General features: G+C 44.8%; 2 protein-coding genes across 2 annotated transcripts; both read right to left on the reverse strand.

The window, feature by feature from the left end:
- Positions 1-1,546: 1,546 nt before the first annotated feature.
- Positions 1,547-3,222, reverse strand: LOC310984935 (nuclear factor 7, brain-like). Its single transcript, XM_083970316.1, has 2 exons — positions 3,116-3,222; positions 1,547-3,006 (listed from the first exon to the last, which is right to left on the reverse strand). Exon 2 carries the CDS (start codon positions 2,987-2,989, stop codon positions 1,586-1,588), a length of 1,404 nt encoding a protein of 467 aa, XP_083826442.1. The 5' UTR covers positions 2,990-3,006; positions 3,116-3,222; the 3' UTR covers positions 1,547-1,585.
- A 1,154-nt stretch (positions 3,223-4,376) lies between these two features.
- Positions 4,377-5,774, reverse strand: LOC310984937 (E3 ubiquitin-protein ligase TRIM35-like; the record flags this gene model as incomplete). The annotated part of the gene is made up of 1 exon (XM_083970318.1): positions 4,377-5,774. The coding sequence occupies one exon, from the start codon at positions 5,772-5,774 to the stop codon at positions 4,377-4,379; it is 1,398 nt and encodes a 465-aa protein (XP_083826444.1).
- Between the last annotated feature and the right edge of the window lie 9,689 nt (positions 5,775-15,463).

Here is a 15,463-nt window from a genome sequence, read left to right on the forward strand (position 1 = left end):
CAGGTTTTAGTCAAACTCACCTTCAGTGTGTGGAGTGTCAGCAGGTTGAAGCAGCAGTGTTGTAGCTGGACTCACTCACAGGAAGTTGTTGGTTTGGTCTGAAGCTGAATCTGATCGTCTCTTCTTCAGTCTGCGTCTCTGGGACTGACAGAGTCCAATGCACTGTTTCCTGGTTTATTTCAGGTGAGTCAGGTGAGGAGGCGGAGCTTTGAAATGTGACTGAATGTTGAACAGGTTAGTCCAGATTAATGTAGAGGAGCAGTTCTAGGCAAGTGCCTCCTTTTAAAAAGGGTATTTTCCTGTGTTTTTTGATAAATAAATTACTGTTGTGCATAGAGATGTAAGAAACAAAGGTTAAAGCAGAAGAAAGTTATATATTTGTGTTAATATAAGTCTTAAATAGTTATATCTTCCAACAGCAATCACTTACATAGAGTGTTTGGACTGAAACACGGGTCTGTCAGTCCCTCTGCTCTGCTCTGAGCCGAGGAGAAAACATTTATCGTATCCTACAGTTTTTATCCAATGAGGAGAGAGAAAGGCATGCAGGGCTGTGTGTGCAGCCAAGGAACGCCGTGAATGTGGCGACGTAGGGACGAGGACTGTTATGGTGCGTTCAAGGAAACTCGTATTTTTCCGACCGTGAAGTCGTACCAGTTTGATCTGGTACGAGTTCACCGGTCGGAAGTTACGAGTGGCCGTTATAGTGACTTTCACCGGTAAAACAGGTCGGAAAAACACGAGTGGGTTGCCTGAAACGCTACAAAATCGTAAGTTGTGACTTGAAGCTGTAATTTACGATTTCAAAAGCCTGCCTGGAACGCAGCATTAGCGAAAACGACCGGACCACTTACTTCTGCTTTAACTCCTGTACACTTTCCTTGTCATATGTCGTGTGGGAGTTACAGTAAGACACATAAACTCATGTAGATTAATAACACCAGCTCTGACAGCTTTGAAACTTGACATAATTGTGGTCAGAAAGCTACTTTACCCGTTAGAAAAACTTGGGTGTGAATATCTTAATTCTTTGTGTGGAAGGGAGCAACTGTTTAAGTGCAGTACTTGTACCTGTGCCGAGTACTTGTACACAGTGTGGTGTCAGTACTTCATTTCAGCACTTCCTCCACCTCTGCTGCTAATTATAAAGAGAATGGGATGTTGTGTAGATGCAGGAGACGTTAAAGACGAAGCTGAATATGAATCCAAGTCAAGACAACATTTTATTATGTTGATGAAAAACAGGAACAAATGTACATTCAGCTTTTGTGATGAACTGACACGTTGATACATTTTAGATCATTTCATATTAACAGATACAAACGTTTTACATATGTAAATTAAACAAGAATCACCTTTCAACTTTTTATGTTTGACATTTTTTCTTCTAGCGAAGAAGGATCAAATGTTCAGTAATTGAGTGATAAGAGTGAAAATATTTTACACATGAAAAGTAGTAAAAAGGAAAAGTGAAAAGTGTAATAATGAGACAGCAGGAGGACAGGTGAAGTTTAACAGGTTCAAATCACTGACTTTTCCCTTTAAGAAATAAACAACATTATAAATATGATCATCCTCTTTATCTCTAACTGCTCTGCTCCACTGTCACTGACACCTTCACTGGTAACAGCTTCAATGGGAGGTCATCACCAATGTTAATGAGTGGAAACATCTTCTGAGTGAAAGTGTGTGTGAAGGTGTGTATGTGTGTGTTAGTATCAGGATCAGAGAACGACAGTTTTCCTCCGTTCAAGTCCAGATTCACTCTGATCCTCTGGAACTTCTTATGCACTGGGAGATCAATGTCTGGATCTGATGGTGAACCTGCTCCGTATTCACCTTCATCAAACCATATTCTCCATAATCCAGACAGTATCTTGGTTCCCTTCCTCTGCACAGACTCTGTTAACACACCCAGTGCCCACTCTGTACTGTCCCCTACCTCGACATCCCAGCTGTGAGTCCCTGAGTTAAAACCCTCAGAGCCCAGGACAGAGGAGCAGTAAGTATCAATCCTCTCTGGATTGTCAGGAAGCTGAGACTGTTCGTCTCCTCTTCTCACACTGGTCAGATCTTCAGACAGGATGAGATCTGGATGAGCAGTGTTTGGGTCCAGAACCACAGGACTGTAGGAGACCATGTCCTTCATCTTGTTCCAGATGTTGAAGGTCAGGTTGCCCAGGTGTTTGGCCTGGTCTATCAGAGCTCCTGAGTCCAGCTGTGGATCCTCCAGCAGGGGGCGCTGCTGGACTCTTTCCACTGCAGCCTTGTAGTTGAGCAGGAATGAGACGTCTTCAGCTCTCAGCTCGTCCTCTGTGGCTCTGACTGTGTGTGAAAGAGCTGCTATCTCTCTGCTCAGAGCCTCCATCTTCTCCTTCATCCTCTGACTCTTCTGCTCCTCTTCCTCCCTCAGTGCAGCCATCCTGGCCTCCTCCTCCTCTTCTAGAAACTGGTGAAGCTTCTTAAACTGCTCCTTAATCTGCCTCTCTGTGTGTCGGGCCTGGACCTTAATGTGTTCTGCTGTTTGATCAAACTTCACCTGAACTTCTTCAAAACCCTTTAACTTCTTCTTTAAGGGCTCCAGAGTTTCCTCAAGTTCCTTCTTGAGTTTAGAAGCTGCTTCATCGATGGGTCTGATTCTATGGTTGGTGTGGGTTTCCGAATCTCTGCAGATGTGACACACTGGCTGCTGATGGTCCAGACAGAAGAGTTTGAGTTTTTCAGAGTGCAGACTGCAGAGAGCCTCTGAAGATCTCTGCTCTCTCTGCTGTAAGAAGCTCTCACACAGGTTCTTCAACACCAGGTTAATAGGTGGATGATACTTTGAAGATCTTCTCTTACAAACTGGACACAGTTGATCTTGTTTCTCCTTCCACCAGCTCTTCAGACAGTCTTTACAGAAGCTGTGGCTGCAGGACAGAACAACAGGATCTCTGAAGACCTCTGTACAGACCGGACAGCAGAGATCCTCCTCTAATCTGGAAGCCATTTAGTCTGTGAGTGAAGCTGAAAACACAGCAGACAGGAAGTAGAGTCAGTCATGGCTCCCCTCCCTCCTCTACTGACTTGACTGAAGTTTACTGTGACTCTGAGTCCAGGTTTTAGTCAAACTCACCTTCAGTGTGTGGAGTGTCAGCAGGTTGAAGCAGCAGTGTTGTAGCTGGACTCACTCACAGGAAGTTGTTGGTTTGGTCTGAAGCTGAATCTGATCGTCTCTTCTTCAGTCTGCGTCTCTGGGACTGACAGAGTCCAATGCACTGTTTCCTGGTTTATTTCAGGTGAGTCATGTGAGGGGGTGGAGCTTTGAAAAATGACTGAATGTTGAACAGGTTAGTCCAGATTAATGTAGAGGAGCAGTTCTAGGCATGTGCCTCGTTTTAAAAAGGGTCTTTTCATGTGTTTTTTGATAAATAAATAAATTACTGTTGTGCATAGAGATGTAAGAAACAAAGGTTACTGTATCTACTGTACACGTTTCCTTGTCGTACCATGTTGTGTGTGTGTGAGAGAGTTACAGTAAGACATATAAACTCATGTAGATTAATAACACAAACTCTGACAGCTTTGAAACTTGACATAATTGTGGTCAGAAAGCTGCTTTAACTGTTAGAAAAACTTTGGTGTGAATATCTTGATTCTTGTGTGGAAGGGAGCAACTGTTTAAGTGTAGTACTTGTACCTGTGCCGAGTACTTGTACACAGTGTGGTGTCAGTACTTCATCTCAACACTTCCTCCACCTCTGCTGCTGATTATAAAGAGAATGGGATGTTGTGTAGATGCAGGAGACGTTAAAGACGAAGCTGAATATGAATCCAAGTCAAGACAACATTTTATTATGTTGATGAAAAACAGGAACAAATGTACATTCAGCTTTTGGGAAGAACTGACACGTTGATACATTTTAGATCATTTCATGTGAACAGATACAAACTTTTTACATATGTAATTAAACAAGAATCACCTTTCAACTTTTTATGTTTGACATTTTATCATCTGGAGAAGAACTCCAGATTTTCTTCTGGAAAAGAAGAATCAAATGTTCAGTAATTGAGTGATAAGAATAAAATATTTTACACATGAGAAGTAGTAATAAAGAAAAAAAGGGGGGGAGGGGGGGGTGAAAAGTGTAATAATGAGGCAGCAGAAGGACAGGTGAAGTTTAACAGGTTCAATTCACTGACTTTTCCCTTTAAGAAATAAACAACATTATAAATATGGGTTAGGTTATGGTTAAAATAACTTGCACCAACAATTAAAGGTAACAAACTTACTGTTATGACTATAGGGATTATGGCAATGGGCCAATTTGCCAAAGATGTTGAACTATCCCTTTAAGAAATAAACAACATTATAAATATGATCATCCTCTTTATCTCTAACTGCTCTGCTCCACTGTCACTGACACCTTCACTGGCAACAGCTTCACTGGGAGGTTTCTATCAGTGTTAATGAATGGAAACATCTTTTGAGTGAAAGTGTGTGTGAAGGTGTGTATGTGTGTGTTAGTATCGGGATCAGAGAACGACAGTTTTCCTCTGTTCAAGTCCAGATTCACTCTGATCCTCTGGAACTTCTTCAGCTCTGGGAGATCAATGTCTGGACCTGATGGTGAAAATGCTCCGTATTCACCTTCATTAGACCCTATTCCCCATAATACAGACAGTATCTCAGCTCCCTTCCTCTGCACAGACTCTGGTAACACACCCAATGACCACTGTGTACTGTCTCCAACCTCGACATCCCAGCTGTGAGTCCCAGAGTTAAAACCCTCAGAGCCCAAGACAGAGCAGTAAGAATCAAACCTCTCTGGATTGTCAGGAAGCTGCTGTTCGTCTCCTCGTCTCACACTGGTCAGATCTTCAGACAGAATGAGTTCTGGATAAGCAGTGTTTGGGTCCAGAACCACAGGACTGTAGGAGACCATGTCCTTCATCTTGTTCCAGATGTTGAAGGTCAGGTTGCCCAGGTGTTTGGCCTGGTCTATCAGAGCTCCTGAGTCCAGCTGTGGATCCTCCAGCAGGGGGCGCTGCTGGACTCTTTCCACTGCAGCCTTGTAGTTGAGCAGGAATGAGACGTCTTCAGCTCTCAGCTCGTCCTCTGTGGCTCTGGCTGTGTGTGAAAGAGCTGCTATCTCTCTGCTCAGAGCCTCCATCTTCTCCTTCATCCTCTGACTCTTCTGCTCCTCTTCCTCCCTCAGTGCAGCCATCCTGGCCTCCTCTTCCTCTTCTAGAAACTGGTGAAGCTTCTTAAACTGATCCTTAATCTGCCTCTCTGTGTGTCGGGCCTGGACCTTAATGTGTTCTGCCGTTTGACCAAACTTCACCGGAACTTCTTCAAAACCCTTTAACTTCTTCTTTAAGGGCTCCAGAGTTTCCTCAAGTTCCTTCTTGAGTTTCGAAGCAGCTTCATTGATGGGTCTGATTCTATGGTTGGTGTGTGTTTCTGAATGGAGACAGATGTGACACACTGGCTGCTGATGGTCCAGACAGAAGAGTTTGAGTTTCTCAGAGTGCAGACTGCAGAGAGCCTCTGAAGATCTCTGCTCTCTCTGCTGTAAGAAGCTCTCACACAGGTTCTTCAACACCAGGTTATTAAGTGGATGTTCCTTAGAAGATCTTCTCTTACAAACTGGACACAGTTGATCTTGTTTCTCCTTCCACCAGCTCTTCAGACAGTCTTTACAGAAGCTGTGGCTGCAGGACAGAACAACAGGGTCTCTGAAGACCTCCGTACAGACCGGACAGCAGAAATCCTCCTCTAATCTGGAAGCCATTTAGTCTGCGAGTGAAGCTGAAAACACAGCAGACAGGAAGTAGAGTCAGTCGTGGCTCCCCTCCCTCCTCTACTGACTTGACTGAAGTTTACTGTGACTCTGAGTTCAGGTTTTAGTCAAACTCACCTTCAGTGTGTGGAGTGTCAGCAGGTTGAAGCAGCAGTGTTGTAGCTGGACTCACTCACAGGAAGTTGTTGGTTTGGTCTGAAGCTGAATCTGATCGTCTCTTCTTCAGTCTGCGGCTCTGGGACTGACAGAGTCCAATGCTCTGTTTCCTGGTTCATCTCAGGTGAGTCATGTGAGGGGGCGGAGCTTTGAAAAATGACTGAATGTTGAACAGGTTGATCCACATTACTGTAGAAGAGCAGTTCTAGGCATGTATAAATAAATAAATTGCTGTTGTGCATAGGGATGTGGGAAAAAAAGGTTATCTACCGTTCACATCGGAGTTACAGTAAGACATAGGCTATAAACTCATGTATATTTATAACACAAGCTCTGACAGCTTTGAAACTTGACATGATTGTGGTCAGAAAGCTGCTTCACGTGTTATAAAAAACTTTGGTGTGAAGATCTTGATTCTTTGTGTGGAAGGGAGCAACTGTTTAAGTGTAGTACTTGTACCTGTGCCGAGTACTTGTACACAGTGTGGTGTCAGTACTTCATCTCAACACTTCCTCCACCTCTGCTGCTGATTATAAAGAGAACGGGATGTTGTGTAGATGCAGGAGACGTTAAAGACGAAGCTGAATATGAATCCAAGTCAAGACAACATTTTATTATGTTGATGAAAAACAGGAACAAATCTACATTCAGCTTTTGTGATGAACTGTCACGTTGATACATTTTAGATCATTTCATGTGAACAGATACAAACTTTTTACATATGTAATTAAACAAGAATCACCTTTTAACTTTTTATGTTTGACATTTTATCATCTGGAGAAGAACTCCAGATTTTCTTCTGGAAAAGAAGAATCAAATGTTCAGTAATTGAGTGATAAGAATAAAATATTTTACACATGAGAAGTAGTAATAAAGAAAAAAAAGGGGGGAGGGGGGGGGGTGAAAAGTGTAATAATGAGGCAGCAGAAGGACAGGTGAAGTTTAACAGGTTCAATTCACTGACTTTTCCCTTTAAGAAATAAACAACATTATAAATATGGGTTAGGTTATGGTTAAAATAACTTGCACCAACAATTAAAGGTAACAAACTTACTGTTATGACTATAGGGATTATGGCAATGGGCCAATTTGCCAAAGATGTTGAACTATCCCTTTAAGAAATAAACAACATTATAAATATGATCATCCTCTTTATCTCTAACTGCTCTGCTCCACTGTCACTGACACCTTCACTGGTAACAACAAGACAACATTTTATTATGTTGATGAAAAACAGGAACAAATCTACATTCAACTTTTGTGATGAAGTGACACGTTAATACTAGGGCCCGGACTTTAACGCATTAATTACGATTAATTAATTACACAAAAATTAACGCGTTAAAAAAATTAACGCATTTTAATCGCACTTATTTAAAAAAAAAAAAAAAAATTTCTCACGTGTGTCTACGTGCAGTGCGCCCGCACGCGAGAGAGGCGGCAGTTTGAGAGGCTGACTGGCAGAGATGAGAGCTGGTGAAACGCTAGCATGGTTATTTAAAACACCATCTCTGATCTCTGCCTGTGTAGTGGGTCTGAATAGCCACATATAGTTTATTACTTTAACAGACACCCCCTCTTTTTCATTTTAATATTTGAACCTTTATTTGAAACTTTATAAACTCAGTTTTGCAGAAAGCATTACCACTTTGCGCCAATAGATGGTGCTCTAACACCAGTGGGTCCAGCAAATAGTTTCTGCTCTGCTTTGCTCTGCGCATGTGCAGAGAATAAACCTGCTGAGCAGCAGTAGCATGAGCTAACAGCTCTCGTGTCCTGTGTTTGGATCCACAGGTATGTAAAATGTATTAATTGTACAGTTTTCTTCAGTTAAACTATGTAACAACATAAGGCGAAGCCGTGAAGTGAAGCTAAGCATTGTAGGATGTTGAAATATGTACTTTATCGTCGTTGTTTACTATCGGGCGTTCATGTCCGCAAAAGGTCGGGTAAACCAGAATGAGTGTATATTTGTGTGTGTGAGCAGTTCCGACCATAAACGTTGCCTGCTAGAGTTATTGTTTATTAATACTTTTCTGAGAGTAATTCGTACGGTATTTACAGTGTTGTGTATTATGAAATGTGAACATTAAGCGCATGTGCAGAGAATAAACCTGCTGAGCAGCAGTAGCATGAGCTAACAGCTCTCGTGTCCTGTGTTTGGATCCACAGATAAACTGTTAGCACCGTAACTCAGCCGCTCAGTGCCCGCCGCCTGAGTGGCTCATGCTGCCGGTCCAGAGACCCCTAGCTCTGGCGCCGGTAACATTTGGGGGCTCGGTCCGGGATGAGTTAGCGTTCCTGCCGGTGAAGTGAGTGTCGCGACGACGTGAAACGGTGCCCAAAGCTTCAGGGAAGGCTGCTGCAGTCCAGAGCGTCATCCAGAGAGCGGAAGTCACCAGAGTAACGCCACAATAGCCACTGTCACCCCACGGCGGATGCTGATCTTCAAGATCCAGAAGAGTCTTTCATATTTGAATGCAGACCAGCTTTTGGCAATCGTGAGTTCAATAGACGATGGCAGCATAACTCACCACATTAAAGACTTGAGTGAACCAGAACTGTATGACCTGATTGTGGACTACCTCAGGAGTGAGAAATTAAGTGCTATGGAAGATGAGGGCATGACTCAACTCCTTATCCTAAATGACTTGCTGAGTGACCTGCTGGCCACAGACCCGGGTGAAAGTGAAGCTAGCCGGACTGCGCAGGAGACAGGACAGCCAGGGGAGGATCCATCACCCCATGAGGAGCAGCTATCCACTTCACCTCATTCTGAGTATCAAGACACAGTCACACAATCCACAACAACCACACACAGCCACAACATTCCCACACAGCCCTTGCAGATGAACAAAGACATTCATCCCCTTTTACCTCCACCACTGGACAAAGAGACACACACTACCAGCCCCTCACACAACAGAGACATTCATACACGTCCAGCATCTTCGGGAGGAGGCGGTGGACTGCCGGCGAGGAACTGTGGCACTTCCGCTGTCACCGGGGCTTTCGCCACGGGGGTTGGTGGTTCTCCCCGTGGTGGAGTGGGCCTGTCGTCCAGCATGGGAGACCAGGTATTGAGGGTGAATGACTTTGCCGCTCTGCTCCCACGCAGAGAATTTAAGCTACATGGTGGACAAATCTCAGATGTTGGGTCAGACATGTCTTATGGTAACCTTTGTAAACAAATAGAAGATGGTATACAGGAAGGGTTCACCGAGTCTGAGGTAATACGCACTGTAATGAAAATCTTAAAACCTGGTGCATTCAGAGAAATGTTAACAAACAAAAGTGATTTAACTGTTGATGAGCTAAAGCGGTTTCTCCGTGCACATATCAGGGACAAAAGCAGCACTGAACTTTTTCAAGAGTTAAGTAATGCTAAACAACAAGACAAAGAGGGTCCTCAGCAATTTCTGTACAGAATGATGGGTTTAAAGCAGCGTGTTTTGTTTGAGTCACAACAGCCTGGTACAGAGTTTAGCTATGACAGAAAGCTTGTTCAGGGTACCTTTCTCCACACTCTGTATCAAGGTCTGAATGAAAAAAATAACCATGTTCGTTATGATCTCAAACCTCTTCTCACAGACTTGCAGGTTAGTGATGACTTTCTTTTGGACCAAATCACCAAGTCCACCAGTGAGGAGACAGAGAGACTCAGACGCCTTGGCACAGTAGCTAAAAACCGACCAGTGACTGTGAGCCCAGCTCAGCTTGACTGTAGTGACTCAACTAAGCAGACTAGAGTTGACACTGAGTTACAGGCTAACCGTGCCGCTATTCAAGAACTGACTGCACAGGTGTCCTCCCTGACCAAACAACTGGCTCAAGTGGTGAGGCCTGCTGACACTACCACCCCTGTGAACACACACTCAGCCACAGCCCAGCCACTGCCACCAACACCTGAAGCCCGTGGCAGATGCAGCAACTGTGTTCAGCAGGGCAAGATGAGTTGCCCTCACTGCTTCGTATGTGGCCAAGCTGGACATCGGGCGGTCGGCTGTCTTCAAAGGAGGACGTCGGGAAACGGGATGAGGTCACTGGAGAGGGGCAGCCAGTGACCGTGACAGCTAAGGAATCAGCCCAACCCATCCACTCTAAAACAGCCAGTCCTGTAACAATAAAAACACAATGTCAACCACCAACAAAGAAATGCTTAGCACAGCTCATAGGAAAGCGATGTATGGTCTCATGTGCTATTAATGGTGTCCCTCTTCAGATGTTGCTCGACTCAGGGGCTCAAGTGACGATGGTGGGGAGAGGCTGGATGGAAGAAGCACTCCCCCATGTCCAAATCCAGCCACTTGAATCCCTTCCTCTCGATGAGCCGCTGGTGATTTCTGCAGCAAATGGCACAGATGTTCCCTTTGATGGATGGGCAGAGGTTGAACTCCAAATCGGTAACAAACACTGTGGACATGTCACCATTCAAGTGCCAATGCTAATCAGCCAGAACTGTCTCAACTGTCCTCTCTTAGGCAGCAATGTTTTAGTTGAGATAATCAAAGAACAGAGAAGTGAGGTTGATATTTCTGCTTTATTAAAAGAAACACTAAGCATAAATGACAGTGCTGTAGAAGCCCTTGTTTCTGTTTGCCAGATGTTGACGCCAGGTGAGACAGCTGTAGAGTGCAGTGTGAGAACGGGGAAGATGGGTCTCACTATTCCCGCAGGGCAGATTTGTGAGGTGAGATGCAGAGTCAGAGAATGGCCAGGGGGTGGGGTTACGCTCTTTCAACCCAACTTTGTGAGTAACTGTCCTGAGGGGTTGGATTTGTTTCAGGCCTTAGTTGACGTTCCAAGTGGGTCCTCAAAAATTGTTAAGATACCTGTTCAAAACCCCACTAAGCACGACATCTACCTCCCTAAGAGAACAGTTTTAGGAACATTAGAGGAGGCTACGGAAATTAAACCAGTTAACTGTTTTCCAGGTGGGTTAGAGCCCATGTCCCCTAGCACAGTTAATACATCCTCAGCTCAGGTTAGCACAGACAAACAAAGAGGAACAAGTGAGAAAAATGAGACAGAGGACACAACAAGACAGAGATGGCACCCACCTGTTGATGTGTCGCACCTGGAGAGACATGAACAAAACATTGTCAGAGACATGTTGTATGAGGAGTCAGATGTCTTCGCCAAAGATGATTGTGATATTGGGTGCATCCCAAACCTGCAACTGAAAATCCACCTGAAGGATGACACGCCAGTGCAAACGTCCTACAACTCCGTTCCTAAGCCCTTGTACAAAGAGGTAAAGGACTATGTCCAAAATCTGCTCGACCAGGGCTGGATCAGAAAGTCTGCTTCTTCCTACTCATCTCCAGTCGTCTGTGTTAGGAAGAAGGACAAGAGTTTACGTCTGTGTATTGATTTCAGAGGCTTGAATCGGAAAACCATCCCCGACCGCCACCCTCTCCCACGCATCCAAGACCTGCTAGACAGTCTGGGGGGATACTCATGGTTCTCCATACTCGACCAGGGTAGTGCGTACCATCAAGGCTTTGTCGAGGAGAGCTCCAGACACCTGACTGCCTTTAGCACACCCTGGGGGCTTTATGAGTGGACCCGCCTCCCATTTGGTCTAACCAACGCCCCCGCGGCCTTTCAAAGATGTATGGAGGGAGTTCTTGACGGGTTAAGGGACGAGTGCTGTTCTCCATATTTGGATGACGTTCTCTGTTTTTCCAAGACTTTTCATGACCATGTTGAAGATCTGAGACAGGTGCTCTGTCGCCTACGAGAGCATGGTATCAAACTACGTCCAAAAAAATGTGAACTGTTTAAAAGCCAGGTCAGGTATTTAGGACGCCTAGTGACTCGTGAAGGTGTACAGATTGACCCTAAAGACATTGAGGCAGTTCAGCATTTGAAAGAGAAAGAGCCAAAGAATGTGGGAGAGGTCAGAGCCCTCTTAGGTTTTTTAGGCTATTACAGAACATTCATACAGGACTTTTCTAGGATAGCAAGACCCCTGTTTCAGCTAATAGAGAGTCCTAGTGAGCCTAGTCAGAGAGCCACCAAAGTTAAGTCAAAAAATACTAAGAGTGGTCAGCTTTCATCCAAAACACCTGTGTATTGGACACCAGATCACAGTGCTGTAGTGTCACGCCTGGTGGATATGTTAACCAGTCCACCCATTTTGGCTTATCCAGACTATGACTTACCTTTTGTACTCCACACAGATGCCTCGAACGAAGGTCTGGGTGCTGTGCTCTATCAACAGCAGGGAAACAAGCTCCGGGTTATTGCTTATGGCTCCAGGACACTCACGCCTGCAGAGAAAAACTACCATCTCCATTCTAGCAAGCTTGAGTTCCTGGCGTTAAAGTGGGCAATCTGTGATAAATTTAGAGATTACCTCTATTACGCCCCCACTTTCACAGTATACACAGACAATAACCCCCTTACATATGTTTTGAGCTCAGCCAGGTTGAACGCAGTCGGGCATCGGTGGGTGGGTGAGTTAGCCGACTTTCATTTCACCATCAAATATCGGCCAGGAAAGTCAAACGCTGATGCTGACACCCTGTCACGACACCCAGTGCATCTTGTTGATCACCTAAAAGAGTACACAGAGACGGTGTCCCCTGATGTAGTCTCTGCCATCTGGCAGGGGGACAAGGCTGTAAAAGACAGTGATGTGCCATGGGTGGCTGCATTACAGCTACAGTCTGATGTAGGTGACACACAAACTGGAGGCACCCCGGTTATCACCCCAGAAAGTGTCAGAGCGGCACAGAAAGAAGATGCTCCTATCTGTGAGGTGATACACCTAAAGAAAACGGGATGGAGTCCTCAGGATAAAGAAAAAAGACAAATGGGACGAGAAACACGCAGACTGGTACACGAATGGAACAGACTCAGACTTGACAAAGGGATTTTGTACAGACAGACAGGACAGAGGAAACAGTTGGTTCTTCCCAGGAAACTGAAGGCAACCGTGTTAAAACACCTGCATGATGACATGGGCCATGTGGGCGCTGACAAAGTCATACATTTAGCACGAGAAAGGTTTTATTGGCCTTTTATGCAACGGGACATAGAAGATTATGTTATTCGCCAGTGTCAGTGTATTAAACAAAAAAAGCCAAACATCCCAGAGAGAGCACCTATGGGTTCTATAACAACCAGTGCCCCATTTGAGCTCATCTCAATTGATTATCTACATCTTGAACAGAGTAAAGGCGGTTATGAGTACATTTTAGTCCTGGTAGATCACTTTACTCGGTTTGGTCAAGCTTATGCCACAAAAAACAAATCTGGCAGAACAGCAGCTGAGAAAATCTTCTATGACTTTATCCCTCGCTTCGGGTATCCTGAAAAGCTACATCATGATCAGGGCCGGGAGTTTGAAAACAGTCTCTTTCAGAGACTCCAGCAGCTCGCAGGCATAGCACACTCCCGAACGACTCCCTACCATCCGCAGGGGAATCCTGTCGAGCGCCTGAACAGGACACTTCTACAGATGCTCCGCACTCTGCAGGAGGAGAAAAAAACAGAGTGGAAGGATCACCTACCTCACATTGTCCACGCATACAACTGTACAAGACATGAGGGAACGGGTTATTCACCATTTTTTCTTCTTTATGGTAGAGCTCCACGTTTACCTGTAGATCTGCTCTTTGACTTGAAACCTGACGAGGAGCCACGGTCCAGGCAAGAGTATGCACAGAAATGGGCTTCACGCATGCAGGAAGCATACAAAATTGCTTCAGAAAACAGTGGAAAGCGTTCAGCTAAAGGAAAGAAGTATTATGATCAGCATGTTAAAGGTATTACACTGCAGCCCGGTGATCGTGTGCTTATCAGGAATCTGTCAGAGAGGGGCGGTCCGGGCAAACTCAGAGCTTATTGGGAGAAAAAGGTTCATCGAGTGGTTGAAAAGATGGGAGACGGACCTGTTTACAGAGTTCAACCAGAAACAGGAGAACGCACTCTCCGCGTGCTGCATCGCAACCTTCTGCTACCTGTAAATGATTTGCCCTTAGAAGTCCCACCGAGTCAGTCCGCACCTAAAAAGAGACAAAGACAGACAGACTGTTACAGAAACAACAGAGAGACAGTGGAGCAGGAGTCTGAACACTCTGAGGAAGAAGAGGAATACACATATTGCCTCCGAACAATCCCAGTGTATAGCAGGAGGAGAGTTAGACCTGCAAGTCCTCAGTCTAACCCACCAGATGAACTCCGACCTGTAGCTCCAGAGTTTCAGCCACTGAGACAGGTAACAGATATGGCTCAAAAACAACAACAACATGATCCTGTAACCCTCCCAGATCTAGTGCAGACACCAGACCAGCTGGCAGCTGCTCCACCACCAGCTCAGGAAGTGCAAGGAGAACTCATAACTGATGACACTGCAGAGGAGGCTGATTCAACAGAGCAGGAGGACAATGAGGAGCCTGCAGTGGAACTGTCCGAGGAGGAAGTACAACCTGTGAGGAGGTCAGCTCGAGCACAGAGACCTCGTGAAATGCTCACATACGACCATCTTGGACAACCATCATACCAGTCTTGGAGACCAGGTGCAAACCTGATGTTTGCTTATGCCCCTTATCCCATGTCTCATCTCCCAATACCCCTCAATCCATGTCCCATACCCTCCTTTTACCCAGCTGTCCCCGAACATTGTTTCTACCCCCCACAAGCAGCGTGGACATGCTAGAGAGACATAAAGACTTGAAGAACAGACTAGACCAGACTTTACTGTACACATACACACCTACACCGACACACACTTATACATGTGGACATATGACTGTACGTTGACAATTTGACTGTTTTGAGACATTTTTCTTTTAATATTTTTGTTGGTTCTAGATGTCCGGAGACATCTCTTGAAGCAGGGGAGAGTGTAGTGGGTCTGAATAGCCACATATAGTTTATTACTTTAACAGACACCCCCTCTTTTTCATTTTAATATTTGAACCTTTATTTGAAACTTTATAAACTCAGTTTTGCAGAAAGCATTACCACTTTGCGCCAATAGATGGTGCTCTAACACCAGTGGGTCCAGCAAATAGTTTCTGCTCTGCTTTGCTCTGCGCATGTGCAGAGAATAAACCTGCTGAGCAGCAGTAGCATGAGCTAACAGCTCTCGTGTCCTGTGTTTGGATCCACAGGTATGTAAAATGTATTAATTGTACAGTTTTCTTCAGTTAAACTATGTAACAACATAAGGCGAAGCCGTGAAGTGAAGCTAAGCATTGTAGGATGTTGAAATATGTACTTTATCGTCGTCGTTTACTATCGGGCGTTCATGTCCGCAAAAGGTCGGGTAAACCAGAATGAGTGTATATTTGTGTGTGTGAGCAGTTCCGACCATAAACGTTGCCTGCTAGAGTTATTGTTTATTAATACTTTTCTGAGAGTAATTCGTACGGTATTTACAGTGTTGTGTATTATGAAATGTGAACATTAAGCGCATGTGCAGAGAATAAACCTGCTGAGCAGCAGTAGCATGAGCTAACAGCTCTCGTGTCCTGTGTTTGGATCCACAGATAAACTGTTAGCACCGTAAC

This window comes from Trachurus trachurus, assembly GCF_905171665.1.
Source record: "Trachurus trachurus genome assembly, chromosome: 4".
In the NCBI taxonomy this organism is placed as follows: domain Eukaryota; kingdom Metazoa; phylum Chordata; class Actinopteri; order Carangiformes; family Carangidae; genus Trachurus; species Trachurus trachurus.

What these genes read in the sequence shown, in the direction of transcription:
- LOC310984935 (XM_083970316.1), bottom strand. Translation starts at nt 2,989, where the DNA reads ATGGCTTCCAGATTAGAGGAGGATCTCTGCTGTCCGGTCTGTACAGAG.